The 19,468-nt window shown below is 32.8% G+C and overlaps 1 protein-coding gene across 15 annotated transcripts in view; it reads left to right on the top strand.

Annotated features, from left to right (window-relative positions):
- The window catches only part of LOC129799384 (protein lap4-like), a 148,185-nt gene that overhangs the window by 98,432 nt on the left and 30,285 nt on the right, over positions 1-19,468 (top strand). For 6 of the 15 annotated variants that reach the window (XM_055843220.1, XM_055843219.1, XM_055843215.1 and 3 more), the window contains 9 exons: positions 3,392-3,502; positions 3,564-3,743; positions 4,019-4,048; positions 4,211-4,369; positions 4,436-4,720; positions 9,229-9,381; positions 9,452-9,604; positions 15,321-16,997; positions 17,871-17,970. In XM_055843220.1, the coding sequence (XP_055699195.1) occupies positions 3,392-3,502; positions 3,564-3,743; positions 4,019-4,048; positions 4,211-4,369; positions 4,436-4,720; positions 9,229-9,381; positions 9,452-9,604; positions 15,321-16,997; positions 17,871-17,970 (2,848 nt within the window). The remainder of the gene's footprint in view (positions 1-3,391; positions 3,503-3,563; positions 3,744-4,018; positions 4,049-4,210; positions 4,370-4,435; positions 4,721-9,228; positions 9,382-9,451; positions 9,605-15,320; positions 16,998-17,870; positions 17,971-19,468) is intronic. The other 9 variants (XM_055843217.1, XM_055843216.1, XM_055843214.1 and 6 more) reach the window with 3 other exon arrangements.

Below are 19,468 nucleotides of genomic sequence, written 5' to 3'. Positions count from 1 at the left end.
AGCAGAATTTGTGATTAATTTGTTATCACCAAACTCATTGATTTATTTATGCTCTTAATGATATTTTATGCTGATGGGGAAGTTTTTTTTATGTATATTTCAAAAAAAAAAAATTTTTAAATTTATTTTTTCAGCTTTCTGCTCTGTTTTTTTTTATCATTTAGAATATTTTGTAATTAATCTTTCACTTTCAGATTTTTCTCTTCTTCTGACACGTTTTTTTTATTTTTTTTTCTCTCCTTTCTCTTTATCCTCAATCACATTCCCTCCCACTTTCATCAAAGATCATTTATGAATAGTGGATTAATATAGAGCATGATGGTTTTAATTTGAAATAATATTGTAAGCATTGCATAATTGATATTGAAAACACATTGATTCAACTGGTGTAGCGTTAATTACCAGTTTATGGCATGCGGATTACTAAAATGTAGTCACTTTACTAATTAATAGGGCTTCGTTAGAAGGGATTATAAGGTTAAATTGGGATTTACATGTGATGGGATTGTGAATCAATTACTTTTTTACAGGATTATGTGCTCTATTGACTTTCTTAAAGGAAGCAAACAACAAAAACCAGAAGATTTTGTAAAAAGTTTCTTAAACTGAGAATTTTCTAGTTAGCAGAAAAATATTTTTATAATTCTAATGTTGAATAGACAAAGTTTTTTTTTGTGTATAATTGTCACTTTTCTCAGGGGGGTAATTTTTGACCTCGTTGCGCAAAGGTCGTTCATAAATGGCTTTAAGTAGTCACCCTCAATTTAACTTCACATTCGTAAATTTGCAATATGTAGATTATTTAACGACTGAGAGTTGTAGAATAACTTAGGGGTTCGGAATGCAGTCCGAGAATTAAAAACCAGTGATAAGCCCAGATAAGCTTATGGTAGCTGAGATTCTTTACAGATGACCTCGAAATGCGTGCAACTCGGGGTGCTTGCAACTCGGAATGCGTGAAAATTCGATTGTGAGTTGAATTTTGGGGGTTCATTTACCATTTCAGGATTTTAACAGAGATATTGTTTGTTAAGAAAATTGAGTAAAAAGATTGGTTAAAAAATTTGCAAACAAAAAGATAAAAAGTTGGAGCTATTTAAACAATAAAATTCATTATTGATTATTTTCGAACTTGTTAAGACTAAGAACATTTTCAGACGTGCTGAACAAGATGTAGCCCTGTTGAGAATTTTAGATCATCCTCAAAAAATCATCGAATCTTAATCAAAATAAGGTTACCTCTTTAAGGACGATTGAGTCACAGGTGCACCAAAAATGAAATTTTTCCAATGGCCATATAAAGTTCTGTTTTGATCTAAAAAGTCAGAAAAAGTGATTTTTTCTGACCCCCAATTTTTGACCTTCTCGTCCTTAAAAAGTTAAGAAGTATAAATAAAAAAAAATTCTTTAAAGACCATAAGAAGAAAAAAGTTAAAGTAACACATCTTATTCATGTTCATGTCTTTTTATCTTATTACTTATAAATCAGTAAACAGTCAAGTAACAATAATGCAGTACAATGCGACTTTAATAGTATCAAGGCGTCTAGTTCTTATATTACTGCACTTTTCTAAATTTATCAAAGTTATTGCAGTGGTTAGTTTACTTATCATAAGTTGTGACTTTGAAAATTTCACATTAATGCTGGAACTTTCAAAAATAGGGGAGACTGGGGCAAAAAGTCACCAAACGGATATTTAATTTTTTTAGAAGCTACCCTAGCGCCCCAGAAATTTCCAATTAGCGCAGTTTTATAGGAAATTTACCGCTCTACAACTTTGTGAAACTAATTTTCCTTTATTTTGTAAGGAAATACGTTTATCGAGCCAAGTTCTAAAATATAATTTTGTGACTATTCTCAAAAATGCTGGGGCAAATAGTACCAAACATTGGGTACTATCATACTTCATTACAGGCTTTCGTAAATTTGAAAAAATACCTAGAGGACATATTTTCATAGAAAATTTATTCATATACACCTTTGTAAAACACCGTTTTCTCTGCGAGGAAAGTGAGAAAACGAGGAAAGCGCTTTTCAAGCTATTTTAGAAAAAAAAACACACAAAAGACTGCAAATCGTTTGACCAATGCAAACAACAAGCGGCGAGACATGATAATAACGTTTCTTTTCGCTGTGAGACATCAGAAATTGCTTCGCTTTTTTGTTACTTTTTGTTCTATACCTTTTGTTACTTTTTACCCCAAAGTGGCCATTTTTAATAAAAGGCATTCTGGAGAAAAGAACTTTTGTGAAATTCTAAAATAGATAGCGGATTCGTATTCAAAAAATCCAAATTATTTAGAAAATATTCACTAGTGCATCAATTTTGGAAAATATGTAGGTAATAATTGTTATCTTCTACAAGGAAAATATTTCAAAAATAGGGCTAAAATTTCGATATTTTTTATTTTCTAAATTCCTTGTTTGAATTCTAAGAAACTTACGACATTGAAGAAGGTCTATGGAGGCTATCTATAGAAAAAAATTTGAGCCGCTATCTTTTTTATCTTGGAAGATACTGAATTTTGAATTTTTCGATTTGTGACTTTTTGCCCCAGTCTCCCCTACTGTTTAAAATTTTTATGCTTAGACAAATGAAGTTGTACTGTTTAATTTTTTCTCTCTGTGACTTTCCAACAATCCAAATTTAATTATTTAATTCAATGAAGGAATCCAACAAATAAGGAGTATTTAGAATTTGTTCATGAAAGAGAAGATTTCTTTCTTGGGGAGATAACTTTAGGTTCTACTTAAAAATTGGAGGTGCTTTACTAAAAGTCTTATCTAATTGTTAGTATTGGAAAACAATAAGATCCTAAACGAGACGTCTATAAGCATCTGAACGAGACAGCCTTTAAGCATTGCATTTTTAACTATCAGGGATATGCGGTCTGCTTTCGGAAAAGACATCATGTTTGATATTTAAGAATTTTTTTTTCTGAAAAGTCCAAAGTAATGAAGGACGATAAAAGTGACATAAAGGAAGTGACGTAGAACTATAAACGTAGATTATTCATGTTTTGGAACTATTTCTTTTGTGCAATTAAATAAATTATTCAAATATCCAAAATCCATTGCCATTTGCTTTGGAATTCTATGTGTTCTTACATTGGATATTTTTTCGTAAGATTGCAATATCAATTTTATGCATTATGAGAAACTAAAAATAATTGTTTACATATCTTATATTTTAAATAATTTACATGAAAACCAATATTTAATAAACTTTCTACAGAATTTTCTTCAGCTCCCTATTTTTAAACGTTCTTCTTTATTGAAGATTTTTCTTAATTTTTTTTTTTAATTTTGCATCCCTTTTAAGCTTTTTGTGTTAACATTTAGAAAAAAAAATGTTGAAAACTTAAGAAATTTTTCTTTCTTGCTTTTCAGGATGTGAAATTGCCGAAGAATCAGGGATCCCTTGGCTTCAGCATAATCGGCGGAACTGACCATTCGTGTGTTCCATTTGGAGTACATGAACCTGGAATATTTATTTCTCACGTAAGTTTTAACCTTCGTATAAATTTTTCTTAAATTCTGAACAATTTTGATTGAATTATAGGTTGTTCCTGGAGGAATTGCCTCTCAATCCGGCAAGCTCCGAATGGGAGATCGGATATTGAAAGTAAATGGAACGGATGTGACACAGGCGACACATCAAGAAGCTGTAATGGAGCTTCTTCGTCCTGGAGATGACATCACATTAACAATTCAACATGATCCACTTCCAATTGGTTTTCAGGTAAGAATTGACTTTGAATAGCAAAACTTTTCTTGTTTGTCAAAGTTGTTTTGTTCTATTTTACTTGCTGGTGGGAGTATTTTATGAATTTCCTTTTTTTTCCGCAATTTATATTGACAACTTTAAATTTTGAAGAGCTGAAGTGATGCTTTTAGCATTTGTTTTTGTTTAGATCACTTTTGATCTGATTTTTTTCTTGATTTTGTTCTTTCTCATCGACATTTTGCAAACGCTTTTTACATCACGAATTTTCGTTCTTTTATCACAAATGCAAGCAATGCGAAATAGAAATATTAAAGACGGAGGTATGTAGCTGCCTGGCCAGCATTTTAAACAAAAATTAAGTGAATGACTTAGAATAAGAGTCCAGTGAATAATTTTGCTTCTAAACTTTCTATTTTTTTCAAAAATGTGTTAATTAAAATCAAATTTTAAAATGGGTATTTTTTACTTGTTCTTCTCTGCAGCAAGTGATTCTGGTGAAAGGCGAGGGTGAGCGTCTGGGGATGCACATAAAAGGTGGATTGAATGGTCAGAAGGGTAATCCTTTGGATCCAACAGATGAGGGTGTTTTCGTTTCCAAAATAAATTCAAGTGGTGCTGCAAGACGAGATGGCCGACTGAAGGTACAAAATCGCCCAGAAAGATGCGATTTAGAATATATTTCATCACCTCAATCTTTTCTTTGAAAGGTTGGAATGAGAATCCTAGAAGTTAATGGCACATCCCTTTTGGGAGCTTCACATCAGGAAGCAGTTGACTCTTTGAGATCGGCTGGCAATGAACTCTACTTAATTGTGTGCAAGGGATATGATAAATCTGCTCTGATTCATGGAGCTGGAATGGCGGGTGGAATGAGCACTGGAAGACGTCTAGGGTCCAGAGCATCTGAAACAGGGTCAGAATTGAGTCAGAGTATCTCAAGTTTAGATCGTGAGGATGACGATCCGACAACATCACAGCAACAAAATCTTGTGGTAAGCGTTCAAACTTTTGAATTTTATTTTCAGCCGAAATTTTCAGCAATCTAATTCGTCTATGAAGCGATCGTGTCCAGAATAGAGACCCATAAAATTTAGAGAACTTTTCTTGAAAACAGATGTCACTGACTCCTTTTGGAAACGTATCAATGAACTTGACAGAATTTATCTGTCATTCAACCGTTTCGGCGGGATAGCATAGGCAATTTTTGAATATCACTAAATTGCTGTTTTACCCACTTTGAGAATCTATAATTATATAAAATTTCTAACCAAAAATATTAAGAGCACTTAATATGGTTTCAGAACAGAACCCGAATACAAATACACGGTCCCAAGTGGTAATAAGTTGAAATTTTGCTTAATTCTATCTTTTCAAAAGCTTAAGCTTAAACTTCTGGAGAGAAAGCCATTTAAAATAGACTAAATAACAGCACGCTCTGTCTAGTAAGATCAGTTGTTTCTTAAGCGATAAAACCAAGGGGCAAACAACTGACCAAAATTTCATGTCCAAAATGAATATTCACAAAATATTCACAATTTTATATGAGAAGAAGAAAATATTCGAATATTTCCCTAAATATTCGCAATATTCAGGAAATATTCGCGATATTCGCAATATTCAGGAAATATTCGCGATATTCGCAATATTCAGGAAATATTCGCGATATTCGCAATATTCAGGAATTATTGGCGATATTCGCAATATTCATGAAAAAATGCCAATATTCGCGATATTGACATTGGTAGATGTTCTAGACTCGCGAGTTGTTTCCCACTTGGATAAAACCCAATCAGTCAATGTACTAGAAATACTTGAGATAGAATGTTCATATTTTGGAATTAGTTTCTTACAGATTAATAGATGATTTTTTTTTGAAATAACACGTCTTAACGGTCACTGAATATAAATTCTTCACATTAATTAATTACAAACTTTCTTGATTTAGATAGAGTAACTATCCAAGAACACAAATTGGCAATCAGAATTCAAATCAGAGAAGAGGATGAAGGCCAATTTTGACCAATTCGACGGGATTTCGAATTTTTCGTCCGCCATTTTGAGCAAAAATTTTGCATGTCTTTCCGCGAACCGAGAAAAGAACAACATAATAGGGGAAGGTTTTGAAGGTTCGTATTAAAAAAGGGAGTATCTTATTAGTAATGTTCCATTTCTTCTACTTCTAAATAGAAGTTGTCCAAGGAAAAACATTTTGTTTTATTTTCCGAAACATATTTACAGACACTGTTTGTGGATCATCGGCTGGTGTAAGATATTCCTGATTCCATTTATTTAATTTTCTTTTCTTTGCAAAAGTTTTTAAGTCATGAGATGGAATTAAATAAGATTCCTGAGTGACCAGAAAACCCGTTTAATGAAAATTGTGATGATAAATGTGTAACTAAGCAATTTATATTCACTATAACTGATGATTTCTTCATTTGATTAAGATGAAACAGCTTGTTCCCTTTAAATATTTGTAGTAATGATTTTTAGGTCAGAAGTTAAAGAACTCTTGCGAACTTATTTCTCAAAAGCTTGGCGTGAGTTTTGGTTTGGTAGACAAGTTTTGGAATTCCTGTCAAATATAAATCAATTAATTGTGAATCTAGTAGAAGGGAACCGGAATTCGCCGTCACTCTTAAAAAAAAACGACAAGTCTTTCCACTCTTTCTTCTTGGACGGTTTCCGGTATCCTTCTACTAAATTTCCATAACGTCGGTTTTTTCAAAATAATTGTGAATCAATCATAAATATTTTACACGATTTTATTGTATTACACTAAATAATTTACGATTTTTTTTTATCCATTTTAAGTTTTTCGAGAAAGGACAATGGGCAAAATGTAGCTCCTGGCAAGTTGCCTGAAATTTGATTTGAAGCCACTTTCTCATACTTCGATTTAAATTTATATGGGATTTTTTTTGCACTCGCGACCGTTACGCTAAATATCTAAAAATTGAGAAGTTTTTTCGTATTATAAGACCCCTTACCGCGTCGAGGGATAAATGTACTAAATTTTTGTTTAAATACATTTTTTTCTCGGAGCACTTCGAGCTGAATCCGATATCAATTTAGGGAATTGGCTTCAAATAGCTCCATATAAAAAGTCAACTTGCCATGTGCTTGGGCAAAATGGTCCAACCTTTCGCCACGAAATTAGACCTATACCATCGAATAGGTATTGGCAAAGGTAACAACTTTTGTTCCGGGACCAATCTCAAAAGTATGTAGGAAAAGCACTAGAGCATAAATAATATGTGACGTATTTTCTGACAAAACTCCTTTTATACAGTAACGGTGTATGTTTATATCATATTGGTTGTTTCAAAGAACAATTTGTAAAGGAAGGTTCAAGGAAGATTTTTCTAGAATAAACCATAGTTTTATCATTTAATTTTCCCTACAATTTTCCAGATCTTCTTCATATAATCTTCAAAAAAAAAAAAAAAATTGAATATCCCTCAAATTCTTAAAAAGGATTGCCCGTAGAGAAATATCTCCAATGCAGAAATATTTTCTTTGAAAAAATACTTGAAACCTCTTAAGGTCGAAAGGCCCTAAAAGATATCGTTATTCAGAAACTTTGAATAATAAGTTCAGAGTAAGAATAGGGTAAGTGTGCCAAATTCCGGCCAGCTTGCAATTCCGGCCACCTTTTTTGTTCCTCGAATTTTCATGAATTTTTAGTTTTCACATACTCTAGAGATTATACAATGCAAAAGAATGACAAAAAATGTAGCTTCAACAAACGAAATGACGTGAAAAATACATTGTAAGAATTCCCTAACGGCGAAGAAATATGAGAATGAAGGTGGCCGAAATAGGGCACCAAAGCTATGTCCACATTTTTATTAATTGTAAAATGTATTAAGAATGATTTTCAAGTAAATAAAAACGATAAATGGTTTACAAGGTTCCAAGCAACACTCCTTAAGAAGAAGGAATAAAAAAAATCAATTTTTATTAAAAATATTACATTTTAAACTTGAGACTTTTTCGCTTGCATGCAACTATGCTGAAATTTGACTTGCCCTGTTAAGAATGTTAAGAAAGCCACTATACTCTGAACTTTTTGTATTTTTTTTTGATAACGGCCCTTTTTCAACCCTATGATCTTCAACAAGCCTAGCACCTTTTCTAAGGAGAATATTTCTGTAAAGGAGACAAAAGGATGCAATACTTTTAATGCAATTAAAGGATATTCAAGGATATTTGAGGAAAATCTAAATGATTACAAGGAAAATGGAGAAATAGGGAAATGGTTTCTTCTAGGAAATGTTCCTTGAGTTCTCCATTCGAAATCGTTCTTTTACGCCAGCAACTTGCGATACGCTGTTATTGAGAAAAAAGAAAGCTTCATAAAATAGGCCTATCGATTTCTTAAGAACTCTTACTTTAAGATATCTCAGAAACTTGACGTGATGCACTATAAGTTTCTTCGGGAGATAAGTTGAAGACACACCAAGAACTCCGATAATACCGATGGTTTCCTAATACACGAAAAAAGTTTTCATTTTATTGCCTTGCAATGCTCGATGGCTTTAAAGCAGGACAAGTTTGTACACTGAGAGAAAAAAGAGGGTGCGATTAACTTTTTTCCTGGTAACTTTAACACTTTATAGGTGTCAAAATATATCAACATTTTTTAATGTTAATTTTACACCTTTTTAAGCGTAAAATTAACATGAAAAAGGGTAACTTTAACCCCTAATACACCTAATAGGTCTGATTAGAAGGAATCACATCTAAAAAGCATAATATTTACACCGATTTCGGATCAATAATGCAGGGTAAAATTAACATTTCCGGAATGTTATTCTAACTTTTTCGGATTTCTCTCTGTGTATTGGAGCTACCAGATGTACCAATCAGAGGAAAAATCTAATTTTTTTTAGATTGTTTTAGAAAAAAATTATTTAAAGCTTAAATCGTATGTCGACTTTGAGCCGAATTTCGTTAAGATCCGGCAAACCGTTTTCGAGTAATAAATTGTCAAAATTGAAAATTTTCGTATATCGTTAATTTCCCAAGGACTGACAGTCCTTTTTGACTTGGGTCTCGATAATTTTTAAGTCATACACTAACACCTATAAAATGGGCCTAGTCCTATCTCTGGCGAATGGTTGGACCAGCTTCCATACGTTTCTGCCCATTGTCCTTTACTGGTCAAAGTTATTTAATTATTGTCGGCGGCACTGTATATTTACAATTTCGCCCGGTATCAATCAATTCACTTCCAGATCGGATCCCTCGGTTGATTTTGGTCCTTCTGCCCTCATTGTTGAAATTGACATTTATTAAGTATTCAAATGAATTTATGTGGGTATTTTTTTTATAAGTGCAAAAACTAGTACGAAAACTGTTTTTTCAATGCAATAAGAAAACTATTTAAACATGCTGTGAAAATTATATGGCTTATAAAAGCAATGTGAAAGAATTTACTTTCAATTAAATGGAAGGACCATTCATTGCTCAATGGTTATTTTTCTTTTCTTTGAAGGATTCCGAGGTATTCAGTGATACAATTGAAAAGATAAAGTCTCTGCAGGTGGATGAGATGGAAAGTAAATCTGAAGTACCAGATCAATTGGCACTTGTAAATTCAACACCATCAGATTTGGTTCTCATGAAAGAGAAGAGTACACCAGAAAAGGTACTTTAGTTAGTTAGTTTTTTTTTGTTATAGGGAATCTTCTTAAGTGTCCGTTTTTTATATGTCAAAGGTCCTGGACATTGTCAGAGCTGCTGAATCGCTAGCCCTTGGCGGAAATGCTGAGGTGCCGCCTGAGGTGCAAGTTGAAGCTCATCATGATGATAAGAAGCAGAAGACAACAACAATTGTCATGTCCAAACACACACTCGATACACAACCACAGGTATGTCGATCAATAATTTACTCTTAATCATTTTTCTGTGTGTCTATCATTCTTTTGTATATTTTTTTAATCCTCAAAAACTTTGCCTTTTTATCCCTTTTAAAACACAGACTGTTGACTAATGTTCACTTGAAAGATGTTTCAAGTTGAACATTTTCTTGGGTGTGTTTTCCTAATTTTCTTGTTTTGTGATTAATTCCTTTGCCAATAAAGCCCCTATACCACCTTCCTTCAAAAATAATTTCTAATCACTTCTAAAATTGCCCAATTTTTGCATCAAAATCATTAAAAGAAAGCAGTGCGATGTGTTTACAAAATTCTTTTTATATGTTAATTTTTTTGTGATAAATGTGCATAAATAGAAATTACAACAAAAGATGAGCTTCTATATGGTGAATTTTTGCTGAAATGTGCCTAAAAATTACTTCTATTTTTAGTCTTTATTATTGTTTGCGAAAAAATTGTTTGCTGTTTATATTTTAATATTTACAAAATATTTTTGTGCATTTTATTTAAGTGCTATATATATTCTACTTAATTTAATTTTACTTTTTTTTTAACTGTAAATATTTCTTTCTGAGTGTTGTGTTTCTTCTGGAGGTTTGTTCTTTTAAGTCTCCTCTGATGAGGCTGAAGAATTTCGAGAAAGAGATATAATTATTGTATACTTGTTAACTTTTTTGTAGCGAAATCGTTGCCGTTTATCAACAACTTTTAGAGTATAGGCTGTTTGATGGTTACAATAGTTTATTTTGTGGGAAATGGTGTATAAGAAATTTAAATGAATGAAAAATTTGCAGGAATATTTTAGGATTTACTAAAAAGAAAAGAAGTAAACAATTCCCAGGATTAGTAATAAAAATAGAAGCATGTGATTTTTATTATATTTGTTATAGAAAAAAAAATCCCCAAGGTCAAAACCCTGCCGCATGAAACGTTCTCTCTGTTATAGAGTTAAATTTAAAAACATTTTTTGATCGATGTAGTGCAGAAATGTCGTGTTTTTGAATTGAAAATGCAAGTAAAAAATCTTTAAAATTTAGAAGAAATTAAAGTTTTCTATAATATTTTCTTTAGAAAAAAAAACTAAAATTACAAATATTTTTCTATTCTGCCGTTCCAGACATCGGCCAAAAATCGTCCCTAACTAATGGTAACAGTTTACAAGACTGATCTAATTAATTTATTTGTAGAAAAAAGTGGAAATCTCTTAATTTTAATTAATAGTATCTTTGTTTAGGCAAAGGAATATTAAAAAAAAAGTATCCGTAATAATTCACTCTCACTCTTCCTTACTAACATTAAAAATAATATTTTGTCTCAACTTGTAGGTAGGACAAAGTTCAATTTGTAGAAATCTATTTTTTATTTTATTGTGAAGTCCCTAAATAGGTTCCTTACCTTCCTATTGTGAAAAACTGCCATTATTTTTGCATCAACGTGTACAACTTTTACAAAATGAAAAAAAAAAAAAACAAAAATAATCACATCTCAAGAGACAATTTTGAAAAGAAAAAAAAAAAAAAAAAAACAAAACAGAAACAATCTCCTAACAATCTATATCCCGCCCTAATATGATAATAATAAAAAAAACTAAAAAAGAAAATAAAATGAATTATTATCAGCCATTTTTAAAATATATAATTATGTTAAAATTCAAGTGAGAGAGAAATTTTTGTGAGATAAAATTGTGGATTCTTTTTGTCCCTATACTATATTGACTGTATATTGAATATATATTAAATGAAGAAAAAAACTGCAAAACCAATTCCTTGGACCAAAAAATAAGTGTATAAGAAATTGAGAAGATTTTACTGAAACCCACAAAAAAAAAAAGGAAAAATAAACTGGAGTGTATGTAGGTATATTTTTCTCTATATAAATGTCTCCATAACTGTCCCAAAATTTTTCTCTTTAATCTCTGTAAATGGATGGAAAAAATCGATTTTAGCAAAACTTTAACCGTGCACAAAAAGCGTTAAATTGGTCCATAAATTTTATTGAGAAAAAAAAGAGTATCTTTGTTGTACAAACTTCTCTGAAGTATTAGTGTTGAGTGTTGTAACAATCACAAGAATGATGGTCATTGATGAGAGATTTAGCTTTTATTATTTTTTTTTCAATTTTTCCATCACAATTTCTCACTTTTGATAACTAAAATAGATTCCTTTCTAAAGAACAAATTATGTAACTTTTATCTTAAATTCAAAATTTAAAATAATTACACCTTTTTTTCAAATTTAAAAACAAAAATCTTCCTTTAGAAGTGAAGTATGAAAGAGAGTTCGGAAAAAAATTGATGTTTCCAAACAAAAACAAAATGTATAATTGTAATCTAATTGTTAAACAGTGCAAGGGAGATTGTGAAAGAAAAGTATTTGAGTATATAGAAAAGTTCCAATGGTTTCCCAGACAAAAAAAAAACTAACAAAAATAATTGAGATTAGTTAATCGATTGTTATATTTATCCGTGGTAATAAAAGAAAATAATAATGGTCAGATTGAGGTGTATATAGTTTTAAAGCAATTCGTTGTCCTTTTAGTAAAAGGTATTATAAAAGAAATCAATATTACTTTTTATTGGTAACAGTTAACTTGTAATTTGAGAGAGATTATGGATATTTATCTTTAGTTGTATAACTAGAAAAATTATTAGCTTGAGAATATTTATATTCAACTAGTCCTGGTGGAAGATTTTGTTCTCTTATATATGATTTATGGAGGAATAACAGACGAGATCGTGAAATATATTTATAAAAGAAATATTTTTAAAGAATTACCAAAAATGGAAATTTTATTTATCTTCATTTTAATATTATTTTTTACAAAATTATTTTTCACAAGTGAAACAATGACGCTCAGAATTTTATGCAGAATATTGAAGAATAACGAAATATACGAATAGGTTTTCTCTTATTCGTAACCTCGAAATTATTCAAGTAAAGTGGAAATTATTTGCTTAACCCTTTAAGGACGAGAAGCTTTCCGCTGAGCGAAATTCAACGAAATCAAGTTTCTCTCTATATTTTAGCCTAAATAAGAGATTTACGGTTAAAAAGAAATTTTCCCATCCCTAGGAGTCCTGGAAAACTATGTGTCATATATGACCCAATCGTCCTTAAAGGTAAAAAGGCACAAAATTTTCCAGACGACTAGTTTACTCGTTTGCTCTGTTATTTTTGAAAAATAAATAACTTGAATATATTTGTAATAATAAAAAAAAAATATTTAGAGTACGAGTAAAAATTAAAACGATCAAAAATTAATTTTAAAAAATCTCATTCAATTTTTGGTCTCAAAGACTCTTGAATTTTTATGAAAAATGTATTATTGTTTACTTCATTTTTAATTTTTATAATATTCATCCAAGCAAATTACGCATACTGGTAAGGCAACACAGAGATAAATGTCACACGCCTCACAAATACAATTGATCTTATAACCCTTTTTTCTGATAGCACCATGTGCACTTCAGTTTTCTTCGAAACATGTTTGATGGTAATGGGTAGGTGCAATGTTATTTGTCTCTGGGAATTTAAGACGTACAGTTGCACATTGCTGTGGATCTGGGAGTTCTTCCGGAGTTGATGCGTTTTCGATGAAGACTTCAAAGTCCACTTCATCCACGTCTTGTTCCAAATATATTATGTCGCTTTCGTTCAGGTCAAGATTGTCGGCATCATCGCTATCTTCCGGGCATAATATGTGGATGATTTTCGGGTTCATTGATCATGAATTTTTTTTTCCATTTTTGAAGTCATCTACAAGAGTAAAAAGTTATGAATTTACATTATATACGCAGAAGTATCTTATAAATTATCAAAATATTACCTACTTCAGTCAGTATTGCACTGGGAAATCTCAGCTAATTGATATATCACACAATATTACACGAATAATTAACTATTTTCCGCACACATACACAAAAACATGAAAAAGTCTAACCTCAAATCTTCGAAAATCCACTAGAAACAAATTCGGTGTTTTTTACCTTTAGGGACGATTGGGTCATATATGACCCATGAAAATTATGAAGCTTTCTTGAAAATACCAATAAACTATAATTTTTACTTTTTTGAGAAATATTATGTATAGTTATTATAGTTTCTAGTCCCAAGAGGTTTTTGCTTAAAAGAATTAGAAATATTAAAAATATTTAAATTCAAGCACCAACGTGAAAATTTGAAAATTCGTTATTTTTGAGCTCAAATACCATGGTAAGGAATGGGTTAAAGGGTTAAAGGTTTTCAACCGATTTTAACCGATTCATATATCATTCAAAAGATCCTCCAAAATTGATTCAAAAGTATCGATTTTCGGATAAAAATTAGTTATCGGCTAGGAACCGGTTCATTACCGTTTCAGAAACGATTGGAACCGGTTCAAGTTCATAGGAAATTCCAAGACCTTTCCAACGAGCCCAAACATGAACCCATTCGCTTTATAAATGCGCTCTCTAGTGTCTTTTTAACCTTTGATGTTGAAAAACTGTTATTAGGAATGATTCAACGCTATTGTCGTCTAAGGACGAAATGTCCGCCTTTTCGAACGACGCGTTTTCGAGCAATCCCAAAAAACATGGTTTTGAAGAGGAAGGGGAAGGATCAGGGACAAATGAGGGACATGTTAACGTTCCTTGGGTCGACTTATGGGGGGTCCCCCGAAGGTTCCAAGTCGCTATCTTTTATCGTTTGGCCTCTAGAGCTGACGACAGCCGAACGGACAAACAGCGTGACGAGATTTCTCAGAAATCATCCAAAATGTGAAAATTTGTTGAGAAAAATGGTCTCCGGGGGGTGGAAGCTGAAAATTTTGAGGGGGTGACAGAATCTAGGGATTATATATACTGCTCTCTCCGTGGAGTTCGAGCAGTAAAACCGATCCAGACCCGGTTAAACTAATGAAAAATGTCAGCACGGTTCATAACTTTTTCAATTTTCTCTCAATCAATATAATTTCACCTTTTTTATGCATTTACAAATCATGATTTCCTCTTTATTTATATACTAAACAAATATTATTTCTACTGATCATCTTTGCAAGAATATTTTACATTCTATATATAGGTGTTGTTTTTTCGAAAAACTTGAAATGTAAAAGGAAAAGAAACATTTGTTTCGTTGTCTGCAATTTTTTTGAGCGTCAGTGTATCACTTGTTATAATTTTAAGAAATTTTGGAAGATTGTATGAAGGTTGATTGTGTCTGAGACAACAGACCATTATAAATGACACATATCTTGTTTTGTGAGTATTCAAAATGTTTTATTTAAGATTAAGAAATAACCACGAAGTGGTCTCAATTTTCTCGCTTCGTTTGTTTATTTATAATGTTGAATTATACAATTCTTGTGCGTGTCTTATTTTCTGCTGCTAATGCTTCTTTTCACATTCATTAGAATTTAAGTTTTCGTCTTTTATTTGTCTCAATTGGCGGTTCATCATTCATGTTTCATCATAATTCACAAAAGAATCATTTAAAAACAAAAAAGTCATGCAATGAGACCAAGAAATGATTCATTGCAGTTGATCAGCAAAATGTGTGATTGCCACAAAAAAAAAATCTGTATTAAATCGTTTTGCTCAAATTGGATCTGGGGCATCATCTGTGTGTTAATTTCCATCATGTTTGTAGACACTGACTCTCTGAGGTTAACATTTGGGGGTAAATTTAATACCATGATTTTTTCTTTCGATTTTTTCCGGGGGACACTCCAGGTCGAGGGGACAAGAGGAGGTCACCAAAGGCCAAAGAATTTTAACAGTGTTGAGGGACAAAGGCCAAGAACACCTTCTGTTTCAGATGCCGAAGGGGGAAGTGTTCCGGTGAATGTTGATCAGAAAAAGCCACCAATCCCTGTTAGGAGAGAGTCTGTGGAGGCAACTCTCGATGATGTTACTGATGAAAGTGAGGATGAGAATATGATGTATGAAAAACCTCTTCCGGAAAAGAGGAAGCAACATAAGCCAACAGTTGTAGATGTTAAGCTTGCTGAAGAGGAGATTCTCACGAAGAAACCCCAGAATGTGGTGAAAGAAAAGCCCAAAGAGAAGGTTGTTTATCGTGGTGAATCAGATAGGAGTTCTGTGAATTCGTACAGAGGTGAGAGTGGAAGGAAGTCAGTAAGTTTTGACTTGAGTGAGAATAGTAGTGAAGAAACCCCAGAAACTCCCGTGTATCATCGTCCAATGACACCCAAACCTGATCCATGTCGACACATTGAATCCGATGAGAATATCTTTAGTTACGAGAGTGATGAAGTTAGCAGAGTGGAACAGAGAGTGTCAGAGAAGCCCAAGAGGCGTGGAATTCTCCGATCACCAAGTCCCCAAGTGGAATCACCACGATCGACACTTGAAAGGCCAATTGGGCACAAAGATAAGGTCAGAAAAGATGCTATATCGGATGGTAGGGAAGAGGAAGAAGAGATTGAACGAGAGAATCCATTTAGAAAGGAAGCACTTTCAGCTAAGAGATTCTCAGAGAAATTCAAAGAGTACTCCAAGATTCCCAGAGGAGGAGAATCTGGATCAGAATCTGAAGATAATAAGAAAAATCGTCCAATATCAGCTTACGGATATGATCATGATTATGCTTGGACTTTCAGGCATATTCACAAGGAATTTGAGGAGATTTCTCAGTCAAATGAGAATCTCAGTAATACATCTAAAATTCCCATCAAGAAACCTATTCTCTACAAATCCACGGAACGACCACATGGAAAGCCACCAATTCCACCTAAACCACCAGTTAGTGTGAAACAGGCTGATCTTGTAAAAAATGACGCTCTGAACCGCTTATCGATGGAACATGGAGATTTTGTGGAATTTCAGCATGATGCTGAAACTAATGCTATACTAGAGATACCTAGGCCATTTAGCCCAGATTCTCCCCTGCCTCCTGTTCCTCGGGCGGACGATAAGAAGGTACCCTATAAGAGGGTTGGAAGTGTTGAAAGACCTACGGAACGACCTCCACCGCCTCCAGTTAAATCCCCTTGTCAATATGAGGTCATTCCGGCAAAATATGATGTTTTACCATCGCCAAAGACCCCTGAGTTTATTCATGAGAATTCTCCGGACAATATCCTTGTCACTGAGGATGTGCATAGAAATATTCTGTTGGGAGAACATGAAATTCGTAAGGCTATTCAAGAAGAAATTGATGATGCCAATAACAATCGACCGCTGGGAAATCCCTTCCTGAGTGACTCAGATTCCGATATCACAGCCACTTCTGCAGCTGCTGATCTTGTTCATCCAGGGCCAATTCTCTCGCCAAATAATATCTTCCCACCGCCCCAGATCCTTCCAGTTCACTACTCACAGCTGCCGATGCCACAGCAGCCCGGATACTTTATCCCTTATTCAGCACCAGCTGGTGGACAATTTTTGGTGAGTGGTGCCAATCAGCAGCCGTATCAGGCCAGTATGGCGGGATTCGGTGGTGGGTACAACTATCCCCCAGCTCAAGCGGTATTTGGAATGCCACAGCAGGGCTGGGGTCCGGGATATATTCAGCAGCAGTATCAAAGTTCCCAACAAGGCAATTTGACCCCAATTCGAGTTTTTTCACCACCACCTAACACTCATAGTCCATCTCAGAGTAGCCCCAATCCATCTGGTATTGGGAAACAGACCCAGGTTTAGAACCTACGTCTCTCCATAGCATTTGAAACAGGTTTAAATGATCATCTCGCGTATCTAACATCACTTTTTTCCAGTGTTCAAAATGCAAAAAGAAAAAAAAAACCAAATAAACGACCAGCGCATTGGCTTTCTTCACTTTTCTCTGGCAAAGTGGAAAACAGCCTAGGCTCCCGACACCTAGCCCATATTTCTAATATTATTCATCAAGTATTATCCACATAGGTCAAGTTCTCTAGTTTTATAAGATCAACTTCATCCAGCAAACAATTTTAGCAATAGATTTTCTACGAAAACATCTCTCAGTTGATCATATATATATTTTTTTTTAACACACTGCACCTTTTCTTTGCGATTGTCCTTCATGTCTTTAATTAAGATTTAATGCACATTTGATTTTCTTTGTCTATCAAACTAATATTTTTTTTTCTTTTTCTTGAATTTTAACAAGTATATATGAGAAATAAATGAAAATATTTATAAGACACCAGAAAATGTGGATGGTTTATTTTGTGGCGTCCTATAAATGTTTTTTTTCTTGTTATTTTCAGTTTTAGTATTTTTTTGCATTATTAATTTTTTATTTTGCAAATTTCTGTTGAACTCATGAATCTTTCGTAGTCGCCACCGGCTTCGGCAAAGACGCCCAAAACCGTGTCCGATAAGAAGAGATTCTTCGAAAATGCAATGGAGGATCAGCATAAGGGTACTCCAAAGCCAGGTTTGTTGTTTTTTTTTTTAAAAAATTTATTTGCTATTAAGGACTATTGAATTAAGAGGGTAATATTGAAATCAGGAAGGTTTATTAAAGTCAAGGAATGAAATTGAATAGCTGCACTGAGAAAAAAAGCGGCTGCGATTAATTTTTTTTTCGTCATAAATTTAACACTTTTTGGTTGTAAAAATATATCAACATTTTTTAATGTTAATCTAACACCTTTTAAGGGTAAAATCAACATGAAAGAAGGGTAACTTCAACCCATAATACACCTAAAAAGGGTAATATTTACACCGTTTTTGCAGGGTAAAATTAACATTTCCGGAATGTTATTTTGACTTTTTCGGATTTCTCTCAGTGTGTCCAGCTCGTAAAACAAAGCATCGTGTTCAAAGATTTAAATAGGTTTTACCGTATGATAATTTATATAGGATATAATGTCCAAGGATATTCACTACTGCAGGGTTAAAACACCAACCATAAATTTTGAGTGAAACAACTCAAATTATTATTAATTTTAACCCTTCTTAATTTTTACTCTCTTTTACTTTACATTTTTTGGAGGTTTAAGTCATAAGGATAATTCTTGAATAACGAAATGTTAAAAAAGCAATGTTTCCAAATTCCAAAGTATCGAGATTTAGTGGTATGAAAAAATTATGTTTTCTGACTTTGTAGAACAAAGATTTAAGATCTTTTTCGGTCACTGCTAGCTCACTCGTCCTTAAAGGGTTAAATTTTGACCTTGAAAATCCATTAATTAAGGTTTTAATTAATTAATTTAATTAATTATAATTATTTAATTTAATGAAATTTAATTAATTAAGAAATTAAGGTAGATACGGGTGCATTGACACCCTGCTTCTCGTAAGCTCACGTTTAATTCAACATATAAAGATGATCTTTATTGAATCTAACATGTCTGATTGGTAAAGATCATCCTTAACTGGTAGAATTAAAGAAAAGCTAACGAACAGCAGAGTAGCAAAGCCACCTCCAGAGAGAAAAGTCACCCGCATCTATGGTATCCTCAAGGGTTGTTTCCGTCTTATAATGAAAGAATTGTCCTCTTAGATAACCTGTAAAAGTGTAAAACATATTCAAAATTTAAAAAATATATATTTATGGCTGGGGTTGCGACCTTTCCCAACAGTTTGTCACAATTCCCTCTCGATTCACACTGACTTTCAGATTAATGAAAAATATCTAACGCGATTTTTTCGGTGTTAATTAATCGATTTAGATAAAATTTTGTTAGGTCGTATAATGAGGTAGAAATATTTGTAACGACTAGACCCCTTCCCTTTTAACTATGTTTTAGTATACACTACATCGAAATAGACCTGGGGGGAATTTTGTAACGCTCTGGCAATGCCATATGACAAATTGGGTTCGAATTTCGAATCTTAGGAGAGGTTTTTCGAAAATGCGATTCTGTAGCTGTGACATTGCCATTTCAGCTCACGTGGCATTGTCAGAAGTCACATATTTGAGATTTTTG

This window comes from Phlebotomus papatasi, chromosome 1, assembly GCF_024763615.1.
Source record: "Phlebotomus papatasi isolate M1 chromosome 1, Ppap_2.1, whole genome shotgun sequence".
Lineage (NCBI taxonomy): Eukaryota > Metazoa > Arthropoda > Insecta > Diptera > Psychodidae > Phlebotomus > Phlebotomus papatasi.
Note: the sequence above shows the minus strand (reverse complement) of the source record. Positions and strands in the feature narration are given on the sequence as shown.